This window comes from Lampris incognitus, chromosome 4 (genome assembly GCF_029633865.1).
Source record: "Lampris incognitus isolate fLamInc1 chromosome 4, fLamInc1.hap2, whole genome shotgun sequence".
In the NCBI taxonomy this organism is placed as follows: domain Eukaryota; kingdom Metazoa; phylum Chordata; class Actinopteri; order Lampriformes; family Lampridae; genus Lampris; species Lampris incognitus.
The window spans coordinates 26,926,484-26,941,723 of record NC_079214.1 but is presented as its reverse complement, the minus strand read 5'-3'; the positions used below and the strand labels follow the sequence as shown (position 1 = coordinate 26,941,723).

At 41.9% G+C, this 15,240-nt stretch overlaps 1 protein-coding gene across 2 annotated transcripts in view; it reads left to right on the top strand.

Annotated features, from left to right (window-relative positions):
• LOC130111255 (ubiquitin carboxyl-terminal hydrolase 8-like) overlaps positions 1 to 15,147 on the top strand; it is a 21,447-nt gene extending 6,300 nt beyond the window's left edge. For both annotated transcript variants that reach the window (XM_056278380.1, XM_056278379.1), the window contains exons 9-19: positions 131 to 272; positions 839 to 1,125; positions 1,270 to 1,782; positions 2,837 to 2,911; positions 3,140 to 3,435; positions 3,756 to 3,977; positions 4,085 to 4,295; positions 10,749 to 10,985; positions 11,879 to 12,021; positions 12,309 to 12,441; positions 13,685 to 15,147. In XM_056278380.1, coding sequence (XP_056134355.1) covers positions 131 to 272; positions 839 to 1,125; positions 1,270 to 1,782; positions 2,837 to 2,911; positions 3,140 to 3,435; positions 3,756 to 3,977; positions 4,085 to 4,295; positions 10,749 to 10,985; positions 11,879 to 12,021; positions 12,309 to 12,441; positions 13,685 to 13,843 — 2,418 coding nt within the window. In that variant the 3' untranslated portion in view covers positions 13,844 to 15,147. The remainder of the gene's footprint in view (positions 1 to 130; positions 273 to 838; positions 1,126 to 1,269; positions 1,783 to 2,836; positions 2,912 to 3,139; positions 3,436 to 3,755; positions 3,978 to 4,084; positions 4,296 to 10,748; positions 10,986 to 11,878; positions 12,022 to 12,308; positions 12,442 to 13,684) is intronic.
• The last annotated feature ends 93 nt before the right edge of the window (positions 15,148 to 15,240 follow it).

The window sequence follows — 15,240 nt, the reverse complement described above, 5'->3', positions numbered from 1 at the left end:
ATATATCTATATATATGTATATATATATAGATAGATAGATAGATAGATAGATATAGATATATAAAACGTTTATGTATATGAGATGTGACCCTGTATTTGTCCTGGGAGATAATGTTTGCAAATCTGACAGTGGGACAGCATCACCATCCTGCGCAGTGAGCCCTTGGTGCTAGAAGGAGGCTATGAAAACTGGCTGCTGTTCTACCCCATGTTTACCACTAATGCTAAAGTGCGGCCCCCAAGACAGAACATCACTAACACCCTCCCTCAGTGTGAGTATCACCAGCACACCAACACAGCATGCATAAATCAAAATCTAGCATTGCTTGCCACTAGTCAAGGAAGATCTGGTCCTGGCTTCTGCTTTTTCAAACTGCCAACTGAAGATCTTGCTGCAATGTCATGCTTTTCAGTTAAAAATCGAGAGTGTCTATCCTTATTTGTGTTGCTAAACATACAGTAAAACCCCTCTATTTTCATTAAAAAAATAAAAGAGGTAGGGGCTGTTTACGGATATTACCAGCAGACATGGAGCCAAACTGTTTAAATCCTAGGCATCACTGACAAATTTTATTTATTTCATTTAAAAATGCTTACTGTAAGAGGCTTTTTTTCCCCCATTTTGCCAATGTGTGTTTAACAAAATTGCAAGCTGTCCAGGGATGTTTACATCAACCTTGTTATTTCTAACCTTATTACTTATTAATGAAGTATATGTTTGCTGAAATTTTAGTTTTGTTAGTTTCCCCCTACTATTGTTTATGAAGTGTAGCTGAGTTTTTCCCCTCTTAAGCAATGGACATTTATTAAAACAACTATTTATTTTTGCATCAAGCAGTAAACTTCAGTTACCCATCCCTAGAGGAACCAAAGCCTCCAATTCCACCTGAACCAGAGCCTGAGTCTGCCCTTGAGCCCCAGGTCCCTTCAGCCTCTCCGCAGGTGAATGGGGTCGCTCCAACAGAGCAGTCCATCCCAGAAACCTCCATGGTAGCAGAAAGATTGCCAGACGCCATAGATTCTCCTACCACAGGCTCCACAAAGTCTGGGCTGGATCTATCCAAGAAGGTCCCCATGACGGGTGCACCTAGCCAGTCAGCTGCAACAACCAAAGTCATCCCACAGGTAATTACACCAGTGGTTTTACTGCCATTTTAAGGGAAAAATATAAAGTACATCTAAAGTCTCTGGGTAAGACAGTTCTATTGAGAACACTACATTTTGCCTACCTTATGTTATTGTTTTACCCTCTTTTTACTCCTTTCCCAGATTGACCGCACCAAGAAGCCCTCTTTGCAGGTGTCAGACGAGGCCAAGCCAAGCCAAAATGGTCAAGCCAAGGATCCAACCCAGAATGGCCCATTTGTCCCAGACCGCTCGTCTAAACCGCCCTTGAATCCCAGCACCTCACTGTCTCAAGAGGAACAGAGCCAGATTCACTCTGAGGCAGCTGCTCTGATGGAGAAGGCAAGACAGGAGCAGGAGAAACGCATCCAGGAGCGCCGTGCTGAGGAGGAGCGGCGAGAGAAGGATGCAAAGGAAAGGCTTGAAAGGGAGGACAGTGAAAGGAGGAAGAAGGAAGAGGAGGAAAAGGGACATCGGGAGAGAAAGAGACTGGAAAGACAGAAGGCAGAAAAGGAGGAGGAGGACGAGGAGGAGGAGAAGCAGAACAAGGTTGGGGGTGAGAAGGCGAAGAGGGGTAGAGAACAGAACTCTGACACACCTTCCAAAAGTGTGTCGATGGACTCACCTGTTCCCCACCACATTGTCAATGAAATCAAGGTCAGTCTGTTGTTACACAACACTATGGCAAAGTTTCATTTCATCCTTGTACCCACAAAATAACTAATAACGTGTGAATGTTCAAAGGGGGTCATTTGTGTTGCAGTCATGGTCACAAGGTTAATTCCCAATATAGCTGAAGAAGTATCCAAAACCATACACTAGGGTGAAAAGTTGCCCTTGCACTACTTTCAATGGTTTTGACAGGAGATAATGTAATGAGTAAATCTTTGCATAAAATGACAATTGCAAAAAGTTATTAGCCCATTCCATGTCAGTACCATCTCTAAACGTACAGCCCCTTGACCTGACCTCTTTCATTTGACAAATTCCCAAGAGCTAAATGATTAAGCTCTGTTTTGTCCTCAACCTCAGGCTCAAGTGAAGCCTAGTAGTGAAGTAAAGAGACGAGCACCAAAGGCAAAGATTTTAAAAGATAGAACACCAGATGACTATGACATACCAAAGGTATATCAACACTGAACCTAGAGTGTTGGTCAAGGCATGCCCCCCTCCCCCAAGCACTTCAGCTAATTTCAAAATCCTGTCAAGTTAAAGCATGTTGATTCATTCGAAGGGCCACAAAGTGGTCTTGAGCAAGCTTCATCAGAGCAAAGAATTGGCCGGTTGCCGTGTTTCGTTGGCTTCTCAAAGAGTTGTGTAATTCAGCATCCGTAACAAATGCAAGGACCATGTTTGCAACTGAAGTGCATGTTTTTCTTGTGAAATTTCATGAAAAACTGGCAACACTTATACAACTTGAGACATTGTCAGCACTATACAGGCAACTTTTTGAAAACCATTCTGGTAGAAACACATGTTTTCTACTACCTATTCATTTTTATTAGTAATGAAATGTCACAAATTGGAATGGTTTAGCAATTTGTGTAAAAAATGCCATGTGTATCCAGTGAAATTGGCCTTTCACATACTATACCCCAATGACTTGTTGCATTTAGCTTTTTTTTTTTTTACTTTCCCTGAAAATTACTCCCATATAATTTGTAGCAGAAGATGGTTTTTAGTGATGCGATGCTTTTTTTTTTTCCCTCAGAGAGAACCGCTTACCAGAGCCAGGAGTGAGGAGATGGGAAGGAGTGTGCCAGGCTTGCCAGAGGGCTGGATGAAGGTGCTAGAGACAGACCTGACAAATAGTTTACCACTCAAAAATATAAGTAGTTCTTGATGCAGCTGCTCAGACTGTTATCCAGGATGAGAATACTGGATGCAAAATATAACATTTAGTGAATTTCGTTTTCTCTTTTATTTCAGCTTAGACAAAAACATTTATGCATTGGCTTGCTTCTGGTATCTTGGCGTTGCCTCGTTTTTCATTTGCTCTACCACATCTTGCCAGTTCCTGGACACAGTGACGGGTACCTACCGGTATTACCATTCCCCAACCAACCGTGTCCACCTGTACCCTCCTGAGGTATCCATTCCTCAGACTCCTCCCTCCACGCCGCCCACATCCAAACAGAAGCCACCACGAACAGCGGAGCCAGACCCTAACCGAGAGCGGGAGCAGGAACAGTCCAAACTCAAACGCTCATATTCCTCGCCAGATATCAGTCAGGACCTCAGAGAGGAGGCCCAGAGGAAGGCTACTGCCCCCACCACTGCTTCCATACCCACGATTAACAGAGAGACCAAGTAAGGCACATATTGATGGAGATCACACATGCAAAAATATCATGATGCTGAAACACAAGCAACAATGCTGGTTAGTTTTTAATGTAGCTGGTAAAAGTTTGTCCGCTCCATTAGGGCAGGTAATCAGTGTTCATTTTTAGGTTCTAGTCAAGTTGAATGAGAAGGCAGAGAGTGAGTTTCCTGTGCTCCCTCTGGTATCAGTGTGCTATATATATCTCATTAATCTTTGTGCATCCTATACACAGTGCTCATTTTGTGGCTTTCTACAGAGTAGTGGTCAGTAAACTCATATTTCCCAATGTACCCTTTTTGTCCCTCAGACCTGCCAGTGCTAAAGTCTACACTAAAGTGGAGATTGCTCGACCATCGGCTGCCAAAATTCGCAACCTGAACCCCATTTTTGGGGGTCTGGGTGCCTCTCTAACCGGCCTGCGTAATATGGGCAACACATGCTATATGAACTCCATCTTGCAGTGTCTATGTAACACTACTTCCATGGCTGACTATTTCAACAAGAACTATTACCTGGAGGACATCAACAGGTCAGACACTACTCACCCAGAGTGTTGACTGTCAAGGAATGTGGGGCATGGAGATAAGTCAACTGAATAATCAGTTTTGTAACCTTTCTGGTCTCTCCCTCACTTAGGGCCAACATCCTGGGTCACAAGGGGGAGGTGGCAGAGGAGTTTGGTGTGATTATGAAGGCCCTGTGGTCAGGTCTTTACAAGTTCATCAGTCCACGGGACTTCAAGATCACCATCGGCAAAATCAATGATCAGTTCTGTAGTTATGACCAGCAGGACTCTCAGGAGCTGCTGCTGTTCCTGATGGATGGCCTGCATGAAGACCTCAATAAGGTAGCATAAACTGTATAAACTGGCAAGAAGGGATGGTGGTGGGGTGAGAGGGTGACTGCTCACAGGGATCACATAGTATTTAGCATTTTTACAGTGTTTCATACAGATGAACAGCTCTGGTTGTCTCCCAGCAGGGAAACAACCAGAGCTCAGAGCTCATTCCACCACTGTCCTGGCCCCACAGTGGTGGAATGAACTCCCCACTGATGTCAGGACAGCGGAGTCGCTGCTCATCTTTCGGCGCAGGTTGAAAACTCAACTCTTCAAGAACTACTACCCTGTTACTTGCTCTTAGCACTTATTGTATTAACTCATTTAAAAAAAAAATCTTTCTTGCGCTTTTACTTTAGCACTTGTTTTGCTCTTAGATGCTTGTTGAGAGAAGATGCACTTATGACCTCTGATGACTAGTAGTTCTCCTGATTTCCTACGTTAAATGCACTTATTGTAAGTCGCTTTGGATAAAAGCATCGGCTAAATGTCTGTAATGTAATGTAATGTAAACAAAAAGTAAAAAGTAGGGCTATCAATCGATTAAAAAAAATTAACTAATTAGTCGCATAATTTGCTGTGATTAATCACGATTAATTGCCTTATTTTCTTCTTAAGACAGAGGCTTGTAATAATGGATATCTAAATGTAAAATCATATAATTAACTTAGAATCAACACAAAGGAAGTATATTTAAATTCAAATACAATTGTTTAAAAGCATCTTTTTAACTATGAACACAGATTCTCTCCTGTGATCTACAGATTTCCAATAAAACCATTAAGGCCATCAAAATTGACTGTCGGCTTGAAAGACATATTATATGCACTAACGGAAATAATAACAAAACCCAGGCCTATATGTTAAAGTGCCAGTTGAATATCAAGGCCATTAAAATTAGAAATCAGCTTAGAAGGCAATAATTTACAGGGCTCCAGACTAACTTTTTCCACTAGGAGCACTTGTGCTCCTTACTGAAAATTTTAGAAGAACCAGCACAAAATTTAGGAGCACCACTTAAATCGACACGCAACGCAACACATTGATATTTTTTCCGTCTTAACTGTATTACTGGTAAATGCTTTGGTAATAAATAGACCATTTACAGAAATAACAATATGCTGTTTTATTTTAAATGTCACAAAGTGAGGTAGTGCTTAAGAGCAAAAAAAAAACAATAAGGTAAATAAAATGTAAACTCGAAAGTGTTTTTTGTAAACATAGGCACCAAATAATACATTTATAAATGTAAACATAAGGTATGTGGTCAGTATCATTACTGTCATTACAGCTCAAGAACCACAACAAAACAAGTAAACACTGAACTCATACAGTATGCCTCTCCTTCCCTTCCCTGTAGTTTAGAGCATATCCCCCTGAGGACAACTAGGAGGCTCTAAGGGCCAACCCTTGTAATTGGGCCTTCTAGCTCTTTTACCTTGACTTAACCACATCTGTACAGCCTCCTTGGCATCAAACTCACTGTGGCACTGCAATAACCCTGGAACAGTAAAATACTCACTGTACCTACAAATAAATATTTTAGTAATAGAGTGCAATAAATATGTCACTCATATCTGAAAGCTGTATTATACTGCATATAACCACCTACTTACTATAAAGTAATACTTTTTTACATTATATATCATCACTCCTTCACTTCTTTGCACTATATCCTGTTTACAACTGTTTCACCTGTATATAGTCATTCCTAGTGTATATTTCTGAAGATTGTGTGTTCTGTGTGCGAGTACAATGAGCCAAACCGGAGTCAAATTCCTTACATACCTTGAGCATTTGCGTGCTGGACTTCCATGTGGCCAATCAAAACATTCACTGGCCTCCCTTGCGGCAGGAGCCGTGCATACACAATCTCGTATTCCTTGGTCTACACACCTGTGTCGCCATCAATCATGAATGAGAGATACATGGAGTCCGCTAATTCTTTTGCCTGTCTTCTTTTTAAGTGTATCAGCTATCACGCTAATAAACTGGGCACATGCCTTGTTGTTGCTGTACGTGGGGTTAACTTCAACTCTGTTCTTTTTTAATAAGTCTATGTGACCCTTGAATTTTGTGAATGGTAGCTCTTCTTTGGCAATGTAGTACGCTGTATTGAATTTTATTTTCATTTCGGCCTCTTCTGCAGAACGATTTGCAGATGCCTGCCTTTCAGATGCCGTTTGCCGAGATGCTGAACTTCCAGCCGTGCACCTGTCCCTACACAGTTTGTGCTTCAGGCTGTTGTGCTTAAAGATGGTGTCGTGCTTGAACATAGCAGTGTCGGTCGAGGGGTCACCAAACTTGGTTTTCCCCGCAAAAGTTGGCCCACACTGGGAACAATACATGCAGTACATGGTGCCTTTTTCTTTGCTAAATCACAGCCATGGATATTGCACAAGCCATTCCTGTCGGAAGGAATACGTCTTTGCCTCTTTCACATGACCTGCTGCTTCCTCGTCTGAACTGTCATCAGTTTGGGTTGGTGGAGGGTCTGACGGAGGGTCTTTTCTTTTTTTAAAAAAAAAAATGAATCAATAGTTTGATTCATTGTTCGTTTCACAGCGAGAGCAAGTCCTACTGAGTGGCGACTGACATCCCATGTGCGATTTCCCCCCCACAATGCTGCTTTATTTTGGTCACATCACGAGAGCCTCGCAGTAACCCCTCTCTCTCACATGTGTACACACACACATACACCAAGCCCACTCATTCACACACAAGTTCTCCTCTTACTGGTTTTCACATGATTAAAAAAAACCACGGTTATATTGCAAGTCGCACCAGTGCACCTAGGTTTAAAATTTACTCACACTGACGCCAAACCTAGCTGCAAAATGCGACTAAATGGTCACAATCTAGAGCCCTGCTTTATTGTATGCAATAATTAAGAAAACAAAAAAAATGTTCCATGTTCAAGTGCCAGTTGAATTTTAAAGTGTTGTGAAGTGAATTCACAACGTTCATTACGTGTTCATGACAGAACCCCATATGCGCCCCAGTGGCACAGCATAGCAGGTTATCTAATATTCTCCGTGAGGGGAGAAGGGCTGGGAACAAATAAAGCCTACTGCTGTGAGAAAGTGGAGATGAAGGTTTTGCACTGTAACACTCCAGTGAGGAGCAGAGTAAGGGAAAAAAGATAGCTCTCCCTGCACCGACAAGGAGGGAGAGCGCACAACCAAATCCCCTGATATCCCTCTTGCAGAACACTCCATACAGAATGAATCATAGAAAAACGGGAGACATCCCACAGATAAAAATGAAAGAAAGAACAGGGGTAAGACCAAGAAGTAGTGCAGATGTATTCCACTGTCATTCCTCTGTGCAAAGCCATGGAAGATGAATTTCCTCTATTGAGTGCGCTCTGATGTCCTCCGGGGGATCCATCCCAGAGGAGAGATATGCCTGTGACACCACCTGGTATAGCTACCACAGGAAGTAAACAAAATGCAGCTGTTATTTTTTTTTAACGTGTTAAAGATTTCTAATTTATCTAAAAAATGAATGTGTTCATTTTGACAGCAATAGCAAAAAGTAAAAAAAAAAAAGAAGATCTCACTGAATGAAATACTAAGTCATTTAGTATCAAGTAATTTATTTATTTTAAACCAAGGCAGACAGTGCCCTCTAGCTCTGCACCTTATTGCACATTTTCCTTTTAATTATCAACATTTGGCCTTTTTATAATTTTCCTTCTTTCTATTACATTGGGTGTCATTGTAATAGCAAATTAGAGCGTAAGTAAATAGTTGTGTGTGGCTGTTCGCTCTGCAGCAATGTGACTGGTGTTCTGCATTTGTCTGGTCTGACGCTCTTGTCCGAACCCTTATGCACGTGGACCCTAAACATGTCTCATTGCCTGTACTGACTTCTCCTATGCTAGCTTCGTGCCCATCTGAAAGATGACTTTGAAAAAGGCAAAATAGAGGATATTTGATACATTCAAACTCAAGTTATCTTCCTCCTTTGCTAAAACTGGAGCAGGGATTACATTCTACTGTGACCCGGTCCCACTTCAGTCCGAAGACATTTTCTCTAATGTGTCCAGTGATACCAGGCCGGGGGGAAATTAAGCCTAATACTCTGAATGGCTCTTACTGGTGTTTTTGTTGAAGTAGTACACATCAGCTGTGTTTTACTCTTGAATTTGATTAGTCTTTTAAATGATGAATGAAGAAAATGAGTGAGAGAGAAGGTTGGATGATGTGGGGATAGTGAATCAGGAAGTGCTATGGATTAGCAAGGAGGAACTGAGGGCAGCTATGAAGAGGATGAAGAGTGGAAAGGCTGTTGGTCCAGATGACATACCTGTGGAGGCATGGAGATGTTTAGGAGAGATGGCAGTGGAGTTTTTATCTAGATTGTTTAACACAATCTTGGAAAGTGAGAGGATGCCTGAGGAATGGAGAAGAAGTATACTGGTACCGATTTTCAAGAAGATATGGGAAAGAGTAATAGAAGCTAGGTTAAGAGGAAAGGTGACGATTCGTGAGCAGCAGTATGGTTTCATGCCATGAAAGAGCACTACAGATATGATGTTTGCTTTGAGAATGTTAATTGAGAAGTATAGAGAAGGCCAGAAGGAGTTACACTATGTCTTTGTGGATTTAGAGAAAGCATATGCCAGGGTGCTGAGAGAGGAGGTGTGGTATTGTCTGAGGAAGTCGGGAGTTGTAGAGAAGTATATACGTAGTGGTGCAGGATATGTATGAGGGAAGTGTGATAGTGGTGAGGTGTGCGGTTGGAATGACAGATGGGTTCAAGGTGGAGGTGGGATGACATCAAGGATTGGCTCTGAGCCCTTTCTTGTTTTCAGTGATGATGGACAGGTTGACAGACAAGATCAGGCAGGAGTCTCCATGGAATATGTTTGTGGATGACATTGTGATCTGTAGCGAGAGTAGGGTGCAGGTTGAGGAGAGCCTGGAGGGGTTGAGGTATGCACTGGAGAGAAGAGGAATGAAAATCAGTAGGAGCAAGACAGAACACATATGGGTGAATGAGAGGGAGGACAGCGGAATGGTGAGGATGCAAGGAATAGAAGTGACGAAGGCGTATGAGTTTAAATACTTGGGGTCAACTGTCCAAAGTAACGGGGAGTGCAGAAGAGAGGTGAAGAAGAGAGTGCAGGCAGGGTGGAGTGGGTGGAGAAGAGTGTCAGGAGTTATTTGCGACAGAAGGGTACCAGCAAGAGTTAAAGGGAAGGTTTACAAGATGGTAGTGAGACCAGCTATGTCAGCAGTGGCTAACCATGTGCCATGGAGAGCTATGTGTATGCAGGTTTTTATTCCAACCCGACTCCACTCCAGGTGATTTCACTGATACATTCTTCCTCTTTGGTTGAAGGGTTGCTGATCAGTGAAATCACCTGGTGCGGAGTCCAGCTGGAATGAAAACCTGCATACACATGGCACGGTTAGCCACCCCTGAGCTATGTTATATGGTTTGGAGACAGTGGCACTGATGTAAAGACAGGAGGCAGAGCTGGAGGTGGCAGAGTTGAAGATGCTAGGAGAAGGACAGGATTAGGAACAAGTATATTAGAGGGACAGCTCAAGTTGGACAGTTTGGTGACAAACCAAGAGAGGCAAGATTGAGATGGCTTGGACGTGTGGAGGAGAGATGCTGGGTATATTGGGAGAAGGATGCTGAATATGGAGCTGCCAGGGGAGATGGAAAAGAGGAAGGCCAAAGAGGAGGTTTATGGATGTGGTGATGCAGGTGGCTGGTGTGACAGAGGAAGATGCAGAGGACGGGAGGAGATGGAAACGGATGATCCGCTGTGGCGATCCCTAATGGGAGCAGCCGAAAGTAGTAGTAGTAGTAGTAGTAGATCATGATACCTTTCTAAAGGGCTCCTTATTGGTTGGGGCCCCATGAAAGTAATTTCCCCTTCTCTACTTAGCAGCACCCCTGATCATTGCTCTTTTGTTATCTGTTATTGCTATTCTGCCATCAGACTGGTATAGTGTCAGACCACTTTATTTCTTAAGGTCCAAACTAATTGAATATTAATTAATGAACTATTAATGCACCTGTTTAGTGTTTCCCACAGGTCTGAAATATACTTGTGGTGGTAGTCTGTGCTGAGGTAGGAGGGGGTGAGGGCCTCACCTGTGTAACACTTATGTATGGGAAACACTGCTGTTTTATCTTTCTGTCTGTCATACAGGAAGTGAACCAAATGTGGTTAAACTGCATGGGAACAGAAAGACTATCTGTAGAATACAGCATAAGAAATGTACTTTGGACAATGTGCAATGTGTAATGCTCGAGGCAATTTAATCTCTACTTCTTGGTATTTTGCTGACCACCTCAGTATTATGTCAGATATTTTCAACAAATAAAGGCCATCTCAGCTGTTTCAGACCAAGCACAGTAGCCATGGTGAAGGCAGGGGTTTGCTCATACCTAAGTTGCAGAAGGTGCTATATGTTTGTATTTCTTTTCTGGTGTCAGGCGGACAACAGGAAACGTTACAAGGAAGAGGACAACGACCACCTGGATGACCAGCAGGCAGCAGACCTGGCCTGGAGCAAACACAAGCTGCTTAATGAGTCCATTATTGTAGCACTGTTTCAGGGACAGTTTAAGTCCACAGTACAGTGTCTCACCTGCCACCGCAAGTCACGCACCTTTGAGACCTTCATGTACCTGTCCCTGCCCTTGGCCTCGACCAGCAAGTGCTCCCTGCAGGTTGGTCTGACATCACATTAAAGGGTAAATTCACCGATTTTCAACCTTATCACTGGCCGTCTGCAACAGGGATAGCACATGAAGAACACATGCAGTTGTTCCTGATTGTTTCTGCATCTCTGGGGCAGCAGTGAAACCAAGATATTTTCCATCTTAAATCAAGCACACACATGTGCACACACTTAAAGCTGCAAGGATTTTATCCTTTGTGAAGAAATGTCAAGTAATTTCAAGTCCTGCAAAAGAGCACAACACATTCCTTCACATTGACACATGTATTCACATGCACACGCACTTATATACAGTATTCCTATTGCAAGACAGAATTACTAATTACGATTATGATTATAGATGGTTATGGTTATTATATAGTTTCCATCTTGGAAAGGTTTTGAGCTTTTGAGTTAAATTAGGTGGGGTTTTTTTGTTTTTGTTTTTTTCTAGGATGCCAGAACTCAGCATTCAACAAAATATTTGGAATGAAAGATGCCAACTTGATAACCTCAGTGAAATACTCAGATTGGTGTACTCATTGTTTTTCGCAATTTGGTAGAGAGTACAGTTGTTTGCTAGTAGGTCTTTGGAGTTCTGAAATGCTGAGCGGTCTGTTTCAAGCCAGAAGTGTCAGCCGCCCCATTAGATTACAGTTGTTAATATCAAGAGTGGGGATACACATACTCACATTGGCATCCTTACTGGATGTTGCGGTTTGGTAGCCAAGCCATTTGGAACCAGGTTTGTGGAGATTTCTGATGCCATTGCCTGGTGCTCTTTTCTTGAATGCAGGAATAAGTGTGTGAAGGTGGATGAATTGGGTTTTTTGTGTGAAGCCCCCAAAAAATATCAGCATAAGAGATTTAACATCAGATCCTGTGTATTATTGAATGTTTTAGGACTGCCTGAAGCTATTCTCCAAGGAGGAGAGGCTGACTGACAACAACAAGGTGTTCTGCAGACACTGCAAGGCCCATCGTGACTCCACAAAGAAATTGGAGATCTGGAAGGTCCCCCCCATTGTCCTGGTGCACTTAAAACGGTCTGTAGTCATTTTTTTACTTTAAAGTGTCATTTACTTGAAATAGCATAGGTTGAATGGCTGCAGCTGGCTTGTGCAAGTATTCATCGAGAAGGCAGCAGCCATTACTGTGAAAAACAGCCAGAATATTGACTATTATGAGAAATATTGTTACAGTCGTAGAGTATCATTGGTTGATGGTAACTAGTTAACTTTTTCTGGTCCAATCTAGATTCTGATTTCTTCCCGTGTTACTCTGCTTTTCTGACGCTGTGTGCATGTGTATTTGTGTGTGTTTGTCTGAGCAGATTCTCCTACGAGGGCCGATGGAAGCAGAAGCTGCAGACAACTGTAGACTTCCCCCTCGACAGTCTGGACCTGACCCAGTATGTCATTGGACCCAGGCAAAACCTTAAGAGATACAGCCTTTATGGAGTTTCTGTAAGTAGCAGCTTCGGTGTGGGATAACGGGAGAGTTCATCAACATGGAACATGTATAGAATGCTGAAGCATCTAATGAAAATTGGTTATATTTGAGCAATGGAAGAGTTAACTATAGGAAAACTAAAGAATGAAATCGCTACAGACAACAAAGAATTTACCACCCCTGGTTTCATATATCCATAAAACCTTCCTGCTCAGCATCCAATACATTTGTGGTCAGTCATTATACATTTTCAGGGACATTGTAATTTTTGTGTGGCATTCATTATTCATAATGTTCATAATACAAGATGGTAGTGAGACCAGCTATGTTATATGGTCTGGAGACAGTGGCACTGATGAAAAGAGAGGAGGCAGAGCTGGAGGTGGCAGAGTTGAAGATGCTCAGATTTTCATTGGGAGTGACGAAGAAGGACAGGATTAGGAACAAGTATATTAGAGGGACAGCTCAGGTTGGACGGTTTGGAGACAAAGCATGAGAGAAAAGATTGAGATGGCTTGGATATATGCGGAGGAGAGATGCTGGATATATTAGGAGAAGGATGCTGAATATGGAGCTGCCAGGGAAGATGGAAAAGGGGAAGGCCAGAGAGGAGGTTTATGGATGTGGTGAGAGAGGACATGTAGGTGGCTGGTGTGACAGAGGAAGATGCAGAGGACAGGAAGAGATGGAAACGGATGATCCACTGTGGCGACCCCTAACGGGAACAGCCGAAAGTAGTAGTAGTAGTAGATTCATTATTTATAATGTAATTACAACTGTATTACAACTGTAAAAGAAAAGTGCACTTACTTTAAATGGAATTGTATTAAAGTAGAACTTGCCATGAAGTGAGGACTTTGAATTGAATTACCTCTTGAGAAATTTTCAGTGGACTTCTATGGGAGTATTGGTTAGTTTATAAGGTACAGTGTACCATATTGAATGTAAAGAGAGGTAGGATAAGAGCAACAGTTTTGGGTTGTTTTTATTAGTTTATAATCAGGCAATTAAGGGATTTTTCATTAGGTGTTGAAGTAATGAATGATTCATATATATATATATATATATAGATGTGTGTGTGTGTGTGCTTGAGTCTATAACATTTGCCAGCACTGTAATTAGATGACTTGATCATTTAAATAGGAAATTATCAGTAAATATTAGTTGGTACTCTGTCAGTACTCTCATTGCACCTTTTTAAACCACTCAAAAATTGGTAAGCTCTCTGACATTGATCATCTTCTTCGCCACAACCAGAATCACTACGGGGGATTGGATGGAGGCCATTACACAGCCTACTGTAAGAATGCCCATAAACAGCGCTGGTTCAAGTTCGATGACCATGAGGTGTCTGAAATCTCCACGTCTTCTGTCAAGTCCTCTGCTGCCTACATCTTGTTTTATTCTTCTCTGTGACGGTGCCAGGAACCATGGGACACAGGATGACATACTACACTATTGCAGCAATGCTCAAGGCTATAAGCTGTAATATTATCGCAATTCTGAGGACCTGTTATTGAAGGTTACAGAGCTAGACATAAATGCGTTGACCTGTGGGCACGTGTATGTTTGACCAGAGTGTGCTTGACTAAGTCGGTATGAAATCCAGCCTGTTCCTGGAGTTGAGAATGATGCAGGCACTACCCAATGCTTCAGCTACTCCAGGATCTCATAGCTGTTAAAACATGCCGTTTATTCATAGTACTGATCATTAAGCAATCCACTGAGACTAAGAGATACTCTTATTAACAACTTAGATACCCTAACAGTTGTGTGTGGTAGGATTGGACGCTGGTTCAGATGCTCCTTAATTTCTTGTTTCTCTTTCACTTTGTGGACAGCCTATACTTGCGGATCTGGTCTTTAGTTTCTCTGTATGGTGGCTAAAAGTTAGATGGCTTATACATACCCTACCAATTGCTGATATTGCACATTTAACATGTACATATATGTGAAGGCAAGGTTTTCATCTGTAAAGTGACCAAAAAACTTTTTTTTTTTTAGTGTAGCGGCCATCTTGCTAACACCATGTTTATGAAGACGAAGTATTTGAGTTTAGGGTGTTCTTTTTCTTGTTTTGTTTTGTTTTGTTTTGTTTTTTGTGCTCTTAAAGGAGGTAGAAGAGGCTGCCTAATGTCAGTATGGATTTTGTTCCCTCTTGGAGTGAATTGAGCTCATGCTTGTTTTTATTAGCCACATTCTGTATGAATATCTATGACACACTTGCCCAAAATGCAACAGTTTCAAGACATTTGGTTAGAACATGTTGTATGAAGCAGACTGTAATGCTTAAGAAGAGTTAAACCTTTCGACTTATGTCAATGCTGAAAACTTGTTAATCTCACTTGTTCTGTGCACCGAGGGTCAGTTTTTCTAAATTATCAGGTGAACTAACTGTTATCGGGACTATGATTACTTTTAACACTCAGTACCCACCTGAGAGAAAAGGGCCGGCCCAGTTGTATGGAAGCTGACTGACTGTCCCAGACCACAGCAAGCACAAATTATAATTAGAGTATTCCCCTGAGAAGCAACAGATGAGAGGTCACATGATAAAACACTCTACTGACCAAGTATAACATTTCCCTGTCAAGCATGAGATCATATTGTATTTTTCTTGTAAATGTTGATTTTATTTCCTAATGCTCTAAAATTGTTCTTATATAACAATTATATTAACCTTAGATAACTCATTACTATTCCCATTTAATAAATCTGCTTCAAACTAAACATGTGGCCTGTTTTTACTATGTGAATATGAACGTTGCCAGGCATTCAAAGAGAGGACTGTTATACATTCCAATATGTTTTTG